The sequence below is a fragment of the Lithobates pipiens genome, unplaced genomic scaffold (genome assembly GCF_037356315.1).
Source record: "Lithobates pipiens isolate NorthernLeopardFrog02 unplaced genomic scaffold, aLitPip1_a1.2 Scaffold_13, whole genome shotgun sequence".
NCBI lineage: Eukaryota > Metazoa > Chordata > Amphibia > Anura > Ranidae > Lithobates > Lithobates pipiens.
Window position 1 is genome coordinate 524,151,791 of NW_027507718.1, and position 18,639 is coordinate 524,170,429.

At 47.6% G+C, this 18,639-nt stretch overlaps 1 protein-coding gene across 11 annotated transcripts in view; it reads left to right on the forward strand.

Moving 5' to 3' along the window:
* LOC143975621 (von Willebrand factor A domain-containing protein 5A-like) overlaps nucleotides 1-18,639 on the forward strand; it is a 198,050-nt gene that overhangs the window by 73,971 nt on the left and 105,440 nt on the right. For all 11 annotated transcript variants that reach the window (XM_077478099.1, XM_077478104.1, XM_077478100.1 and 8 more), the window contains exons 3-6: nucleotides 2,190-2,392; nucleotides 11,096-11,318; nucleotides 15,574-15,743; nucleotides 16,048-16,189. In XM_077478099.1, the coding sequence (XP_077334225.1) occupies nucleotides 2,190-2,392; nucleotides 11,096-11,318; nucleotides 15,574-15,743; nucleotides 16,048-16,189 (738 nt within the window). The remainder of the gene's footprint in view (nucleotides 1-2,189; nucleotides 2,393-11,095; nucleotides 11,319-15,573; nucleotides 15,744-16,047; nucleotides 16,190-18,639) is intronic.

An 18,639-nucleotide genomic window follows, 5' to 3' on the forward strand; every position in this document is an offset into this window, starting at 1 on the left:
TGACACAGCTTCGGCTGACCAGGGTAGAAAATAGTCATCCTATCCCTCCCTATAAAAGCCGAGGAGGGCAGGTGACGGACAACATTCCCATCCCTGGCCAACTTGACTGTTACTGACCAACCCCCAGTCCAGATGTTACACTCATCAAGGATTTTGCTGGGCTTAATCTAAACCTCCCCATAGTTCCGCAACCAAACCTCTAAATCTCGAGCGGGGACGCTCTCATTGGTCAGAATGATGGTGATTTTTTTTAACTGTTGACCTCTGAGATATTGCAACTGGGGCCAGACCTTCCCATTCAGGTCTTGACCTGCTCTGGGAGCGATATGAGGCTCGGTGCAGGTCAAGACCCTCTGGCCTGGTGAAGCTAACTGTATAATCCCTCGTCCCAGACACATGTATAAAGGCATACAGGTCATTTGCCCCAAAACCCATTTCTAAAATGAGATCCACCACCGCACGCCATGCTGGAGGGACTGCACCACCTTCCCATTTCAGAATCACAACATTATGTCTGGGACCCCCAGCAGAAGCCAGGGACCCAAGACCAGATCCCGGGGTGCCCAAAGTGGTAGGCTGTAGGGGAAAACCCTGCTTGGGAGCGGAGCTACCAGGAGCAGAGCGTACCACCTGAGCAAATGTAGGTTTATCAGGGCCAAGGCCCCACACTGAAGTCACATTAGTCTTTACATTATTAGCATTATCAACTGTCTGAACTGGATTAGCAGAATCCGCAGCCGGACGATTGTCCATCACACTGGTGCTGGGGTGATTGTTATCAGTCACAGAAATTTTCCCATCAGGAATGGTCATAGTTGCTGCTGCAGTACCAGCTGTCTCCTGATGCTGCGCTGTAGAGTCCTCAGCAGCAGTGGGGCAAACAGTTTTGGACTCTGCTAAAGAAGGGTTAATGGGCTCTGCTGACACATGTAGTTCATCCACAGAAATAACACTTTTTACATGTAAGTTTTGCTGCATTGCAGCATCATCAGGCACAACATGGCTGCACACAGCATTAGCAGTCTGACTGTTATCAGGCACATTGTCATTATCAGTAAAAGACACAAACACAGTCTTGTCCACAACATGGTGCTTCGATGGCTTTATATTATCAGGTACATTATCTGTAATGTCCTCCTCATTGAATACCAACCGATCCCCCCGCATAGGAGACTCCATTACCTGGATGGCCCTCAGCATGCCTCCTGAGTCCTGGGAAGGCATAGGGCTGCTTACCTCTCCCTGGGGGGGCAGGGGGGCGGAATTGGGGGTCTCCACCTCCATCTTTGTCACCCTTCCAAACCTCCTGTCGTTACCAAACTTCTCCCTGAAGGGCCCATCTCTGCCTTCCATCATGGCCACAATGGTCTCCTGGTGGTCCACACGGACTTTAGCCAATTGGATCTCCGGATCCATGGATCCTCTCTTCTGGCTGTGTAAGCCCTCACGCTGCCTTCTCAGGCGCTTCAGCTCTGCACGCAACTTGTACAGCTTATCCCTCTCCTGATTCAGGACCTTTATCCCGGCCACCACTCGCTCCCGAATGGCTTGCAAGCCTTCGTCCTCTCCAGGGGCAGAGAGATCTGCTTGTCCACCAGAAGGCATGCCACCCGACGGGCCAGGAGAAGGCTGAGAACCTCCAGCAGGAGAGGCCCTGCTGGACTCCATGGCTTCCCCAGAAAGGGGCCAGGAGAGCTGGGAGAGATTTCCTCACCACTCCCCTCTCACACCGATCACCTGGAGGAGCTGCAGACAAACCTTCCACCTGACACACCTGTGCTCAATGATGGGTGGGGCACTATTCCTCCCGCTGACCCCAACGCTGGGGCACTATTCCTCCCACTGATCCCAACGCTGGGGCACTATTCCTCCCACTGACACCAACTATGGAGCACTATTCCTCCCACTGATCCCAACGTTGGGGCACTATTCCTTCCACTGACACCAACGATGGAGCACTATTCCTCACATTGACGTCAGGAAAATTTAAATTCCCAAAGGCCACAATCCGCCCTCCCCTCCTAAAATCTGAAGGACAGTAAACTGGCCCTTTGTTTAGAAAATTTGGATAGCTCTGATCTAGATAGAAGCTGAAAATCACTGTATTCCACCTAAGTGTTCACCAAATTTAAACCTCAAGTTACAAGGCAGCAGATATAATTGTGTGATTCTCCTGTGTGTGTGTCCAGTCCCTCTGCAGGGGATCTGGGTTGACGTCCAGGTGAAAGGCTTTGTGGCGGACGTATCGGCAACTCTCAAGTATAAGAACAAGGAGGAGAAGGCGGTGGAAGCGGTTTTTGTCTTCCCCATGGATGAAGACTCTGCTGTCTACAGCTTTGAGGCCACAATAGAGGGGAAGAAGATCATAGCCGACCTCCAGGAGAAGGAGCAGGTAATGAGGACTGCAGGACAAACACATCAAAACACATTAAAATGTCATGAATATACAATCTTTGTCTTTATTAGATTGCTATGTGATTATATGGCCTGTAGTGCAGCAATGTTGGTAGCCGAGGCCGATCGATCGCTCGGCTCTCGGCTGCTGCCGCCACCGCCATTGTGGGTAAGGGAATCAGGAACTGAAGCGTTGCGGCTTCACTTCTCGTTTCCCTACTGCGCATGCGCGAGTCGCCCAGCGCAATGGGAATGGTCCGCGCTGTCTCTGGGACCCGTGTGTGTCCCAGCAGACAGTGAGCGGTGGGACAGGGAGAAGCATACAGAGACTCCCGTGGGAGTCTATGCCCGGAAGTGGGTGCAAATACCTGTCTTAGACAGGTATCTGCACCCCCCTCCCCCATGAAAGGTGCCAACTGTGATACCGGAGGGGGGGGAGGGTTCCGATAAGCGGAAGTTCCACTTTAGGGTGGAACCCCGCTTTAAGGGGGGATATGATCAACATGTACAAATATATAAGGGGTCCATATTGTGAACTTGGTGTTGAGTTATTCACTTTAAGGTCATCACTGAGGACAAGGGGGCACTCTTTACGTCTAGGGGAAAAGAGATTTAATCTCCAAATACGGAAAGAATTCTTCACAGTAAGAGCTGTGGAAATGTGGAATAGACTCCCTGCAGAGGTGGTTTTGGCCAGCCCTGTAGATTGCTTTAAAAAGGGCCTGGATTATTTCCTAAATGTACATAATATAACTGGGTACTAACATTTATAGGTAAAGTTGATCCGGGGAAAATACGATTGCCTCTCTGGGATCGGTAAGGAATTTTTTCCCCTGCTGTAGTAAACTGGGTCGCGCTTTTCTGGGGCTTTTTTTCGTCTTCCTCTGGATCAACTGTGGGTATAGGATTGGGTTTATGGGATTGTATGATATTTTTTAATTGTCAAAAGGAGCGTACTAACTGTAAGATTTTAGGACAACAGTTTGTCAACAGACAATCCCCTGCCAACAATCGTACCGTGTGTACGAGGCTTAAGAGTGTCTAATCATGTGCCTGGCTGGGCGGGGTGACAGGTGTACTACAACAATCGGCAGCCCCTGCAGGGGGTACCGCTACGATGACATGACAGTTGTTTGTGTTGCCTTGTAAATTGAAATATAGCATGTGTGATCAAATTATCTACTGATCTGCGGATATACAGTATATCGGGTTTTACGATCTTTAGTCATAGACATGCAGTAATATCTTGGATTGTGAGCATAATTTGTTCCAGAAACATGCTTGTAATCCAAAGCACTTGTCTATCCAAGCAAGTTTCCCCATAAGAAATAATGAAAATGATTTGTTCTACAGCCATTTATTCTTAAGTCCTTCAGTCTATAGTCAGTATAAAAAGATTATAGCAATGTGACTTCAAGACAACTTCAAAGCAACTTCAGGGAATGCCCGGGGTAATCCTCCTGTAATGTCGGTTCCAAATCACATCAATTAAGATGAGGATCCGACTTGACCCCTTTCACATTTGTGCAACCAGTCCTGCGACTTGGGACTGCAAAGTCGCATGCCAAATTGTACGCCATGATTTCCAACGAGTACTATTCATATCTGGTTGGCTTCAATTCGCAGCAACTTCAAAGTAGTCCCTGCACTACTTTGGTCCGACTTGAGGTCCTTAAACCTCAAGATTACACAGGCATTGCTTCAAGTTGTGCAATTTTCAGGTCATACAAGTGTGAAAGGGGGCCTTAGGGCTCATGCACACTGCAGCTAAAAAAAAAAAAAAAATGCTACTTTTAGCACTTGAGCTGGTCTTCAACCAGCCATGTTGCGGAATCAGAGGAGATAACATGCTATTTATTATTGGCCTTGGAGTTATTGCTTTGACTTTATTTTTTTGGTTGAATAATAATTCAATTTGTTATATTTTCTATATTTTTGGATGCATAGAATGCACTTTTTGGTTAAAGTGGTATTGCCACCAAAAAATAAAAAAGTGTTTAAAATTCTTAAAAAATAAATAAATAAATAATTGAAAAAAAAATGGAATTACGTACCGGTAATGTCCTTTTCCAGGAGTATTTCAGGACAGCCACCTTAGAGAGACACCGGCTCCCCCCCTCTGAGGAAACACCGCCTTCATTTTCATAATTTAAGCCTCCTCCTCCCTTCGTTCCTCAGTTCTTCCAGAGTACCTCCAGCCAACTGGGGAGACACAAGAACACGTCAAACAAATAAACTTTTTAAGTCTTACCTGACGGCCTCATGTAATGAGTTCCCGATGATCTGCAACAATTTGGGTGGGAACCGGTGCTGTCCTGAAAGACTCCTGGAAAAGGACATTACCGGTACGTAATTCCATTTTTCCCCAATCGTCTTTCAGGACAGCCACCTTAGAGAGGATAAGCGAGTATATTACCTTAGGGTGGGACTACTGCCTGCAGCACCTTACGACCAAAGGCTTGGTCTTTGGCTGACAGAAGATCCAGTCTATAGTGTCTCACAAACGTAGAAAAACTGGACCACGTTGCAGCTCTACAGATCTGTTCCGGAGATGCACCAGCCCACTCTGCCTGAGAAGTTGCCACCGCCCTGGTTGAGTGTGCTCTAATCCCAGCTGGAGGATCTAATCCCCCTGCCACGTATGCCTGCCCAATGGCTAACCTTAACCATCTAGCTATCGTACGCCTAGAGGCTTTGGAACCCTTCCTGGCCCCTGAAAATAAAACAAAAAGCGAATCAGTCTTTCTGAACTGACTTGTGCAGTCTAAATAATAAAGAACACATCTTCTAACATCCAGCTTGTGAAAAATGTGTTCCTGTTCTCTAACTGGATTTGAACAAAACGTAGGTAGCACAATCTCCTGCATCCTGTGGAAACTAGAGGCTACCTTAGGTAAAAAGGCCGGATCCATCTTCAAAACCAGACGATCCGGAAAAACCTGAAAAAAGGGAGCCCTGACAGAAAGGGCTTCGAGTTCACTTACTCTCCTTGCTGTAGTGATCGCCACCAAAAACACCGTTTTGAGAGTGATCAGCTTTAACGAGCAAGATTCTAATGGCTCAAAAGGTTCCCCTGTGAGAACCTGTAAAACTAAAGAAAGATCCCAGACTGGGAAGTGGGAGCTTGCAACCGGCCTCTGCCTACCTAGGGCCCTGAAAAACCTTACGACCCAAGGATCTGACGCTAGATGTTTCTCCAAAAACACGCTCAAAGCGGAAACCTGACCCTTTAGTGTTCCAAACGCTAACCCCTTATCCGCCCCTGCCTGTAGGAACTCTAGGACAGCTACAGGGCTGTGCACGTTGAAGGAACCCTCTGAACACCAGCTGATAAACCGCCTCCATACCTTTAAGTAAATGGACTGGGTTTCCTTTTTCCTACAGTTTAGAAGAGTGGCTACCAACCGGTCTGAGAAGCCCTTGGCTTTCAGTAATTCTTCCTCAGAAGCCACGCTGCCAGGTTCCATCGTCCTACCTGAGGACATAACACCGGACCCTGAGACAGGAGATCCTCCTGCAATGGGAGAATCCAGGGGGGTTCTACAGACAGGCCCTTCAGGATCGAGAACCACGGCCTCCTGGGCCAGTGAGGTGCAACTAGAATAAGGGTAGTGTTCTCCACTTGAAACTTCCTTAATACTGCCGGAATGAGCACGGGAGGGGGGAAGGCATAGCACTTGGAGAAACCCCAACTCTGTGCTAGTGCGTCCACCGCCAATGCCCCGTCCCCCCTGTTTATGGAGAAGAAAGTGGCTACTTTCGCGTTTTCCCTTGCGGCAAAGAGATCTATTGAGGGAATCCCCCATCTCTGGGTGATCATTTCGAATATTTCCTGTTTGAGAACCCAATTGCCTTCTCTCAGAGTTCTCCTGCTGAGAAAATCTGCCACCTGATTTTGTTCTCCCTTCAAGTGGATTGCTGAAAGGGACAGGATATTTGCTTCGGCCCATCTGAGGATGGCTTCCGCTAGGGCCCATAAGGATTTGCTCCTGGTGCCCCCCTGTCTGTTGATGTAAGCTACCACCGAGGAATTGTCCGACCTTACCCTTACGTGATTCCCCCGGAGCTCTTTCTGAAAGGTCCTGAGAGCTAGATCTACTGCCCTCAGCTCCCTCCAATTCGAGGATCTCCTCGAGTCCCTCTTTTCCCAAATACCCTGTATTAACCGGGAATCTAGGTGTGCTCCCCAACCTGAGCTGCTTGCATCGGTCGTGACCACCCTGGAGGTTGGCATGACCCACTCTAGACCTTGGGACAAATTTGCTCCCTTCCTCCACCACCAGAGGGACCTCTTTACCTGATCTGGAATCGAAACCAGAGAATCCAAAGATCCCTGGCTGTGATCCCAAATTTTCAGAACAAACAACTGTAGAGGGCGGTAATGTAACCCTGCCCACTGAACCGCTGGAAGAGCGGATGTCAGCAACCCTAGTGCCGACATGATCTTCCTTACGGAGATCTGGTGGTTGCCCTGAAGGAACAACAGAGCCTTGTCTACCTTTTGAATTTTCTCCAAGGGAAGAAAGACCCTTTGAACTGTTGAGTCCAACACGTACCCCAGGAAGGTGACCCTCTGGGAAGGAATTAAGTTGGATTTCTCCAGGTTCAGGAGCCAACCCAGGCTTACTAACAAGTTTCTTGTAACCTGTAAATCCTGAAGTAACTGCGTTGGGGAAGGTGCAAACAGAAGAAGATCGTCGAGATATGCGATCACCGAGATTCCCCTGAGACGCAGAAATGCCAGAACTTCTGCCATCACTTTGGTGAAGATCCGGGGGGAAGAGGATAGCCCGAAAGGAAGTGCTCTGAACTGAAGGTGTAGTACTTCCAACGGAGTTCTCACTGCTAGCCTGAGAAAACGCTGGTGGGACTTTGCGATGGGAATATGCAAGTATGCATCTTTCAGATCTATTGATGCCATAAAACAGTTCGGTGGAAGGAGTGCTTTTACTGAGTAAACCGAATCCATCCGAAACCTTCTGTAGGTAACTGAGACATTCAGAGGCTTCAGGTTCAGGATGAGCCTGAATTTTCCCGAAGGCTTGCGAACCACGAAAACGTGAGAGTAGAAGCCTCTGTTCGTCTCTCCTACTGGAACCCGTACTACCACCTCCTGGTCTTCCAACTCCTGCAGGGAGGAAAGAAGGGCAGCTGACTTTTCTGCGCATTTTGGCAGCTCGGTGACAAGGAACCTCAGAGGAGGGAGCTCTGAAAACTCCAAATGGTAGCCTTCTCTGACGATCCCCAAGACAAACTGATTGGAGGAAATCATTTCCCACTGTGGGAGGAAGGCCCCCAACCTTCCTCCCACCGTGACCCTGTCACTGAGATTTCTTGGGCTGTTCAGGAGGGCGAAAAATTGCTCCCCCGGGGCCCTTGCTCTTGAGTCCCCAACCTTTCTTCTGCTGAACAGTACGGGAGGCAACAACCCTTTTCTGGGGACGAGTCCTTCTTTTGGCTTGTTCCCCAAATTTCCTTTTAACAGGAAAGGCCTTTCTCTTGTCTGCTGTGCGATCTAGCACCGCTTCAAGACCTGATCCAAACAGTAGATCTCCTGTAAAGGGGATTCCACAAAGTTTAAGTTTGGACGCATTGTCTCCAGGCCAGGTCTTCAGCCATAAGGCTCTCCTGGCAGAGTTGGTCAGAGCCAAGGACCTTGCCGATATTCTCACGGATTCAGCCGAAGCGTCCGCTATGTAGGCTATCCCTTTAAGAAGCATGGGAAAGGAGGAGAGAATAGTCTCCTTTGTTGTCCCTGCTTCAATGTGTGCGCTAATCTGGGTGAGCCAATACTCCATGTTGCGGGCCACCACTGTGGTTGCCATGGCTGGCTTAAGATTTCCCTGTGATGAATCCCAGGCCCTTTTAAGAAGGCAGTCCATCCTTCGATCCATAGGGTTAGTAAGTACCCCCATATCTTCAAAGGATAGATCCGTGTGTCTGGACACCTGGGAAAAAGCAGCGTCTAATCTGGGAGATTTATTCCAGACGAGCGTCTCTTCCTCCGAAAAAGGAAACCTTCGTCTTAATGCCCCGGAAAAGAAAGGTTTCCTTTCGGGATCCCGCCATTCCTTCTTGATGGTATCGATCAAGACGTTATGCACTGGGAACACCCGCTTTTTTTGTTCCCCCATGCCCTTGTACATCTGATCATGGAGTGACAATGTCTTAGTTTCTTCTTGGATGCCTAAAGTGGTATGAATAGCCCCCAAGAGCTCATCCACATCCTCCAGGGAAAGCTTATACCTCGAGACTCTGTTGGATTCCCCATCCAACACCTCGGCGTCAGACTCCCCCTGGGAGTCTGAAACGACACTGTCAATTTCTTCCTCAGCTTCCTCCCTGGGACCCCCTGGATTCTCTCCCCCTGCAGGAGGAACGTCCACGGGGCTGGATGGTACACTCTGCTGCGCTGGTGTAGGAGTGCTTAAGGGCTGGGGCCACTGGAAACTGGAGAAAAAGTTTTTGAAGGACTGAAAGGTACCAGAGAGTTCCTTCATAGAAGCTACCAGATCTGCACCCTGCTCTGCTGCCTGTTCCCTAAGTAAATCCTCAATACATTGTTTACAAACTGCTTTGGACCAGGAGTCTCCCATAGGAGTTCTACATGAAGGGCACTTCTTCTTAGAACCATGGGGGGACTTGCTCGTGGCTTTCTGAAAGACACAAAACACAGGAAGGAGCAGCATAAGCCTAAAATAAAAGAAACACCAGCGCTACATAGAGGACCACCGGGAGTGCCCCACCCTAGGATCAACCATTACCAGGATCCCAGACGCACTACCCTTCCCCCCGACCACCAAGGAGGAACACCAGTGGAGCTACTGGATACAAGTAAGGGAACACCTCCCCAGGGTTCCTCTTACCTTTGAGTGGCTGGTGCTGTTATCTCCGGGAGTTCTTGAAGCCTCTGCTTCGGACATTCTCCCGTTGAGGAAGCGTGGTACGAACGTGCCTCTAACAGCTACCTGTGCAACTGTAGAAAGAGAGGCTGCACCAGCCGAACGCTAGGTTCCCCTTCACGTGCCGCGTCCGGAACCGGAAGACGCGGATCGAACGAAGGGGTCCGCCCCCACCGGAACTGACGTCGCCCGCCTACCGGTCCGGCTTCCAGCTCCCAGCCGGCTGCATACACAGGGGAGCCCTGGACGCCTTCGTTCAGCGCCCCACTGGACGAAACGCTGTATGAACCTCTCCAAAGACTTCCTGCTTTCCCCAAGCGAAGATTGGAGTGCGTGTAAAGGTCAGTCGAGTTTCAGCTTCCCCAGCCGACCGGACTGTTTGTTCCGTTGAAACACCCGCGGGTGAACGAACGGACGACCCCATAAACTTCCTGCTTTCCCCAAGCGGAGTTTAGGGTATATGGACAGTACGGACACTTCAGCTCCCCGCTGATAGGACTGTCCCGGACCGACCGATAAACGGTCGAATAGCCGAACGGGGCCGGGGCTCCGCTCGGATAGCTTCAGTTTCACCAACCGAATTCAGCCTTAAGGTTCCTTGGCGGTGTCTCCCCGCTGGAGGAAACACCATAACTGAGGAACGAAGGGAGGAGGAGGCTTAAATTATGAAAATGAAGGCGGTGTTTCCTCAGAGGGGAGGAGCCGGTGTCTCTCTAAGGTGGCTGTCCTGAAAGACGATTGGGGAAAAAATTTTTTTTACTCACCTCTAAATACCTGTTGCTAGGGGGTCCCTCGTAGTCTTCCTTCTTCCTTGCCCGGGCTGGTGACATCGCTTCCCCTCGCGCCGCACAGTCATCTGGGACCTGTCACGTGTCACAGATGACTGTGCGGCATATCACGGCGCCCTGCGCCGCTCACGCATGCACGGTGGGTGCCCGGCTGTGAAGCCACAGTCGGGTGCCCACAATACGAATGACGGCGCCGCGAGCGGAGCAGGGAACGAGGGGGGGGGCTTCGTTCCCCCGCATCACTGGACCTTAGAACAGGTAAGTGTTCGATTATTAAAAGTCAGCAGCTGCAGTATTTGTAGCTGCTGACTTTTATTTTTTTTTTATTTTTTTAGGGGCACCCCACTTTAAGTTCTATTAGTAGATAGCATGTCTAATTGTATTTGTTTTCTTTTTTTTAATGCACAATAAAAAAAATTGTGTAGAATAATACTTGGCTATGTGTTTTACTTTAAATTACAGTTTGGGACTAGGCAGTTTCATTTTAAAAAATAGTGTAAAAATTAACAAGGGACACCAACATAGTTTTTGTATCTTTGATCTTAAAAACTGTACAGGATAATGGTGTTGTGGTAACTTCCACAAAAAAATAAATAATAATATTATTCTTGATATCACTAGAAAAAAAAAGCCTTTAAAAATTAGTAGTTAGTTAGGAGTTAGTTTGCAATAACTCCATCAGTATCACAAAGCAGCTTCATTATTATCCCATTATAAAGAAGAAGAGAATTGTGCGCTGCATTTCCAGATTTCATAATTTGCAGCGTCACAAATGTTAATTCTCCATTACAAACGCGAGTTTACAAGACCGACCGATCACGGCTCGTCCTTGCTTCCGAGCATGCGTGTTTGTATTTTGGACCTTCAGACGGTTTCAAGATAATAAAAGAAAAAAAAATTATATAAATGAAATTGTGTTCATGGGTCGAATTCAAAGATCTAAATTGCTGAAACTTTTTTTTTAAATTACACAACAGTAACAGTTTTGTTGTTCCTCCCTCTCTTCTCCAGGCTCACAAGACCTATGATGAGGCCATCAGCCAGGGTAAGCAAGCCTTCCTCCTGGAAGAAGATGAGAGCTCGGCAGACATCTTTAGCTGCAGTGTCGGGAATCTCCCTCCTGGCCAGGAGGCTGAGGTCACCCTGAAATATGTGCGGGAGTTGCCGGTGGAGGCAGACGGAGCCGTGCGATTTGCACTCCCGGCCGTCCTAAACCCGAGATACACCCCAAAAGGTACAGATAAGAAGTTTATTTTTATTTTTTTTGTAATGCTTTTATTTGCATCTCTGAAAGGACCACTAAACCCTAAAGTGAACCTGGCCCGGCCTAAAATGTTTCCAAAGCAACAAGTGCAGATGCCAATGCCATATACCAGGGGTGCCCAACCTTTTAAAGAGAGAAGGCCACTTAAGCAAATTGGTAGATGGTTGCGGGCCACAATGAACCGGGCGGGGTCCATGACAGATCCATGGACACAGTCCAGTCTACTCTATGGCCCTCTGATCCAATCCGATTCGCCCAGACGGAAGGGGCAGATCACTTTCTATTTCTTTTAGGTAGGCGGGTGTAAACAAACACAAGTCCATTTACATCTGCTGCTCCATAGAGGTGAATAGTAAGTCTGATTGGGTCGGACCGATCATGTGAAAGGGGTCTAAGGCTGCTTTCACACTGATGTGCTGTGATTTGCCCAAACCGCGGGTGAAACGCAGTGAACCTGTGGATTTTCTGTGGGTTAGCTGCACTTTGCCATAAACCTCTATTATATCCTGCAGGTGTGGCGCACTTTCTGAAGGCACAACAAACCCGCGGGTAATAACAGAAGTCTATGGCTCAATGCAGGTAACCCACAGTTGCACTAACCACTGTAAAACAGATATATCCATATATACTGTGGATTTAGTAGTAAACTTACCTTTAATAACTGTCTTCCATGCAGGTATCGCTGGCTGTTGCTGTCCCTGGCGGAGTGCATTTGGTATCACTCCGCCCGTGACAGAAGCGGGCGCTATACAGGAAGCATTGGCTTATGTGGCTCTGCTCTGCAGCCACTTGCTTCCACTACCAGCGGCTTCATTACCAAAACTGCTGCTCTGGGATGGCAGGTCGGAAACTCGTGATCTGGGCTTGCCAACCTGCCATCTTACAGCAGGAGGTCAAGGGCCACATCAGAGGGCTCTGCGGGCCACATGTGGCCACTGGTTGGGCACCCCTGCCATATACGTTATACTCTCAAACTATTTCCTGTGTGTCCCTGTGGAGCCTTTTGCATCGTAGACCCACACTGTACATGGCCCTTGGACTTCTCTCCGAATTGGAATCCCAGAGCTAAATGTGCCTGTCTCCTGAAGACTCATTATGAGTAGGCTGTAAGGGCAGAGCATAAGAAGCTAGTTTTTATTTATTAGAACTGTTGGTCCCTAATAATACCACTGTTTTAATGTTGGTTTCAAAGTAAAGGGTTAACACACACTGAGGAATTGAATGCTACATCACTAGATGTCTCGTGTGCGCATTCCGCACTCTGTTCCAACCTTTTCACTGTGAGGTAGCATCTTCCTGTATTGCTCCTGTTTACAAGAGACAGGGGGTTCCGCCTCAGTATTTGCCACCACCTACAGTGGCCTGGTCACCTCTTACTATTGAACCTCTAGTGCTTTCAGCAAACATTTCATGAGTACCCAAGGTTTTTTCCTGGTGTTTTTAATTAAGTTGTCTTTGTCAGGCAGTGCAACATTTCAGATCCTAAGCACCAGGGGAACAGTTCATGGTCTCTTAGCTTATAGTTCACTCATTATCCCTTCAGGGATGACCTGCTGTGACCAGGGGCAGCTTTTGGGCTCCCTCCCCAGCGGCTGGTGACACTACCACCCTGGGCGGCACTTACCCGATCTAGGTGGCGGGCTGTAATGTGTCCACTCCTCCAGCGGCTTTCTATGTCTCCTCTTTCTTCTGCCTAAGCGCTAGGCATCCAATGGGATCGCCTGATGCTTTGGCTAGTTGGGAAACGGGTCTCACGACCTGCCTCCTGATTTGCAGGGAGGAACTTTAGTGTGAAAATAGCGAAAATGTATTTGCTATCATCACACAGCTGGCTGGGCTCAGAGCGCAGTGCTCTGCTCCCCAAGCCCACCCTTTTTTGAAGCCTATTGGAGTCTCTTGCTCTAATCAAGTGCTTCAAAAAAAACACTCCCCCCACCCCCTATCACTCCATTTGGAATCCATAGTCTGGTGCCCTGGTATGTAGATCAGGGGGCCGGATGCATGGATGGGGGGGCGGTGCTGTGCGCCCTCTATGGATTCTATATGGACAGCCTGGACCAATGTACCCTGCTTGAGTCCATACATCAAACAAATACGTAGAGATTTTCAAGCTCAAACTTACCAGCCTGTCAGAGACCAACAAATTTGACCTGTCTAACAATATGTGTTTAAGAACAGGGGTTTAGTCTGCACACACTTGCAAATGCATGCGTAAGCCACAGATCCCGCCAAGGCACCCTGTTTTCTGTAGTCACTAACCCTGACTTCTGGGTCTCCACAGTAGAAGCACATGCATTTTAATGGATAGGTGAGGACAGGTGGCCTGGAAGGAGCCCACTCCTCCTTAAAAGGTACAGGGGTACACTGAACACCCAGCACATAGCACTATGGCAGCAAAGATCTCAGTGCATTGCCTGACCAATATGATCAAAATACAAACAAATAGCCACCGCCCCTACCTATAACTGGTCTATTGCAGCAAGGAGCACTGGAAGGGTAAATGTGTGCTGACTAAACCCCTGGTCTTAAAGTGGTTGTAAACCCTTACAGACCACATTTTACTACAGGTAAGCCTATAATAAGGCTTACCTGAAGCTACCCCGGATATCTCCTAAACCTGCACGGTTTGGGAGATATCCCCTGTATCAGCATGTGCTGACGTCATCGACACATGCGTACTGAAGCAACAACACGTTCGTGTCATTGCTTCAGCTAGTGTGCCGTTACTGGCGACTCCCGCTTGCATGCATGGGAGTGGCGTCATCGCGACTTCGGCAAATCACAGCGTCGGAGCCTGCTATACCCGGAAGTAACTCCGGGAGTGATTTCGCCGGCCGGAGCAGTGTATGGGGACTGCTATGGGGGCTTTGATCTAAGGTAAGTATTTCATAATGAGCTAGTATGCTATGCCATTATGTCATTGGCTGACAGCTGATCACATGGTAAGGGGTCGGACTCCGATCTGGGATCAGCCAAGTCTCATAGACTCGCTGATCACAGAGCGCACCGCGCGCACCCTGCAGGGGGCGCACAGATGGCTCGAGCACGGGAGGATGTCTATGGACGCCTTCCCAGCAAATTAGGTCCACGCTGCAGCTATCTTTCGGCTATAGCACGGATGGGAGGTGGTTAAAGTGGAACTTCCAGTCAACGCTGATTATTTTTAATCCTCATGCTGCTAGCATTAGTAAATAGATAGGAAAGTATTTCATATTTGCTTGTTATAAACTTTTTTTTTTTTTTTTTTTTTTTTACATTCCTTCATTTACTTCCTGGTTTCTTGCCTAGGAAAATTATGTCATATATCCCAGCAGTCTTCAGGAGGGGAGGAGGGGTTTACTCAGCTATGCACACCCTCCTTCATGCATGCTAAGGGCAGATAGATTCCAGGAAGTTAATGCAACATAAATCATTTGCCCTTACTCAAAATGGGCCCCAGCAAGAAATAGTAGAGTGTTGTTTTATAAAGTGATTTCTCAACAAAATAAAGCACAGAGACATGGATGGATGGGGGGGGGGGGTTACTTTGAATATTAAAAATTAATTAAATTGTGCTTTTGGTTTGTGGTCCTCAGATGCAAGATCAAGATTCGGTTTAATGAACAAGAAAGAGATTATTTTACGGGACACTTTCCCCCTTTCCCTCTGTGTTTCTTCTCATGTTCTTGATTCATCACAAAACTGGAGCATGTTGAGTAGAGGAAAGAGGGTATAAGGGGCCGGCTTTCAGTTTTTCTGTTTTGCCCGTGTTCAATTCTCCCGTAGATGGCAGTGTAACCCGATTTTTGTATCTGAATTCCAGTGTCCATCAACGGACTCCTAGAAAAGTATTTTACAACAAATACAAAAATCCTATTTTTTCTTCTCTCTGGCCTTTGTAAGCCCCTCGATAAGGAAAATACAGACTGCAGGGGCCACAAAATAAATGACAGGAGCAGGCTGGGTATCGGAGCAGTAGAGATTTGGGTATTTGAGAGTTGAAAAATAAGAGGCGGGGCTTAGGGGAGGGGATTTAATTTGACTTGGAAGGAAGTCAAGGTCTTTTTTTTTTTTACAGCCTGGATCCAAGGAGCTCCATAGTGACATACACAGGAATTGATTTGAAGGCTGGCACGAATACGTGAACTGTTTTTATCTTAGAAACATTTTAGGTCAGATTACGTTCACTTTTAATATATCGAAATATATACAAACATTGAAAGGCTCTGCATTTTATCTCTTCCAGATCACGATGTCAGCATAACAGCCACACGTCCGCAGGTGCCGATTGGCGAGATCCCGTACACGCTGAGCCTGAATGCTCACTTCCAATCCGCATATGGGATCGCCAAGATCGAGTCCAACTGCAGCATCACCCCCCTGGAGTACACAGATAGTGACAGGACCAGTGCCAAGGTTAGTGGGGCCCAGAATAATATCAAGGCTCGTTTCTTTTGTTGATTTGGATAAGATAACTACTACTTCTAATAAATGCTGTTGGGGTTAAAAGTGTCGATAAACCATGAAGTCTTGTATGTATGTTGTGAAAGAAAATGGCAAATTAGGTTTAGAAAAAGCTCCTTTGTTATAATTTTGCAGTCATCTCATGTGTTCATGTCACCCCCCCCCCCCCCCCCCCCCCATATAGTGAAGATGATGGATTACCACGGCAGCAAATGTGTTATTTATAATTACAATTATGTTATTTCACCCTTTGTAGGTGTCATTGGCGGAGGGGCACAAGTTTGAGCGAGATGTAGAGTTATTGGCTTATTACACGGATGTGAACAAACCCAGCGTCACTGTGGAGGCGGGGCTTGGAGCTACAGACGCCGCACAGGAATCAGGACCAACACCATCAGGTGACAAAATAAGCTGACGTGATAGTATGATGGCTCGTTACATTTGGGCCAATCACCGGATTATAACAAATTAAAAGAAATGACACTGCCCCAAGCTAACATGCAAATCTCTCTCTCTAACACGCAATCTCTCCACAATCAATCTTCTCCCTTCAAGGAGTAAAAACGCATAAGGTTGTTTTTTTTGTTTTTTTAACTAAACCACAAAAATCTTTACTGATACCAGATCCGGTCCCCCAGACATTCTCTCCACCATCGGATGTGACTCTGCCCGCTGATTTGACATGTGCAATTTGTTTCATTACAAATCAAATACAAAAAAAAAAAAAAAAGGATCCTGTTCCTTTAAAGCATTTTGTACAGCAGTGCTGAAATACCTTGCTGATCCTGCCAGTTTCTGCCCTCCCCTATGCAAACTGACCATGGTGTATCATGGCTGCTGAGCCCTGACACCACTGTCAGTTTACATGTCTCTGTCATCCGCAGCCTGCTCTTCTGTGTCTGCCTCCCTCTGTCCTCCTCCCCCCTCCCATCCCTGCGTGTCAGCCCCCCGATCCTCCCCTCCTTCTCTGAAAGTAACAGTGTTTTCCTATTTCATTTCTATCTGTTATATAACAGTAAGCTCCACAGTGGATGTCATTTATAAAAAAAAATCTGTATAATACCGTATTTCAGAGCGCTGTTCGGTGCTGACGTGGCTGCTGGCTGGTCTCCTCTTCTTCTGTCCTTGTCTCGGCTGACATCCACGGGGGTGTCAATCAGCTGTAGGTCCTTCCCCTGTCACCACTTTTCCCTTGGTGTCAGGAAAACTTGCCAGAAGTGACTCAAGCTGATAGCAGAGGAAGGAGTGAGTGGACAGAAATGACTTAGTGCTCTGGATTGAGACAAGTACACACTATATATTTATAGAGGGATGTGCTTTGTGCATATTTCATGTGTGAGGTTTACAACCACTTTAAAATTGATGGGTTTAGTTCTTCTTTCAGTTTTGTACAAACTACAAAGCCCGGCCTTGTTCTACCATGTTAAGAGGTTCATTATATCCTGGGGAGGAAGAAGAGTTATGCCGCATACACACGACAGGACTTAAGTCCGGCAGACTTTCAACTGAGTTCTGACAGAGTTCTGACGGACTTTCCGAATGAAAGGACTTGGCCACACACAATCACACCAAACTCCGACGGATTCGAACGTGATGACGTACGACTGGACTAGAATAAGGAAGTTCATAGCCAGTAGCCAATAGCTGCCCTAGCGTCGGTTTTAGTCCGTCAGACTAGCACACACACGAGCGGATTTCTGGGTCCGGCAAAGTTCTGGGGGAAAAATTTGAAGCATGTTCCATTTCTAAAGTCTGTCAGACTTTTGCGAATCAAAAGTCCGTTGCAGCCCACACACGATCGAATAGTCTGCCGGAATCATTCCGTCAGACTTTGGATGTTGAAAAGTCCGCTCGTGTGTACGGGGCTTTATTCACTATGGTTGCAAAAGGGCTTCCACATATTTTCTAAGTTTTAAGGGAATGTGTAAATGAAAGTATTGGGTTAGTAATGTGCTTGCTGTAATGTTCGGGGGACCAGCTAAATCGCAGGACACAGGCTTTTCACACAACAAGGGGTTTATTAAACTTAAACAGCTTTACAGCAGCCAAAAACAAAAGAAAAAGGTTTCAGTCTCATCGACTTGCAAAGTCCAGAATTACTGTCTCAATCAAACAGTCCTTGATTTCTATGGCAGGTAGCTTCCTCTGCCAGGAGGCTTCCAGGCAGGACACTGCTGTCCACTTCTGTTGCTGCAACACAAACACAAACACCATCCACCATGTCCTCTACACTCCTCCACACCCATCTACCACTTCCTGTCTTGTTTTTAAACACACTTCCTCTGACAGGTGAGTTAATCACTTTTGTTCCCTTAAAGGGACCAAAGTCTAAACAGAGGGGAAACATAGCGACCTTCCAGGACCCAGCCACGGCGTCCTGTACATTGCATAAAGAAAGGGAGTTCCAAAGGATAGTATCTATTACCATTGGTGCTATCGGGCATGCTTCAATGCTGACCCACAAAGGAACATTGCTGGATGCATGCTAAGAGGCTAATGGAGCTAATTGTGTGACCGGGTAATAAATCATAATATTAGGAAGTGCCTAGTCCTTTTGATGGAAAAGAGAGTATTTGGAGTCAAGCCAGATAACCCACAAAACTACTCGTTGGATTATTATTATGTAAGATTTATATAGCGCCAACAGTTTGTGTGGGACTTTACAACATGGAGGCAGACAGCACAGTTCCAATATTATTACAAGTTTTACAAGTTACAATATTTTTCAATACAGGAGGAATCAGAGGGCCCTGCTCATTAGAGCCAACAATCTAAAAGGATGGGTCAAATAATACCATAGTTAATAACTGTGGGGGATGACCTGATGGAGATAGTTGAAATACAGTTG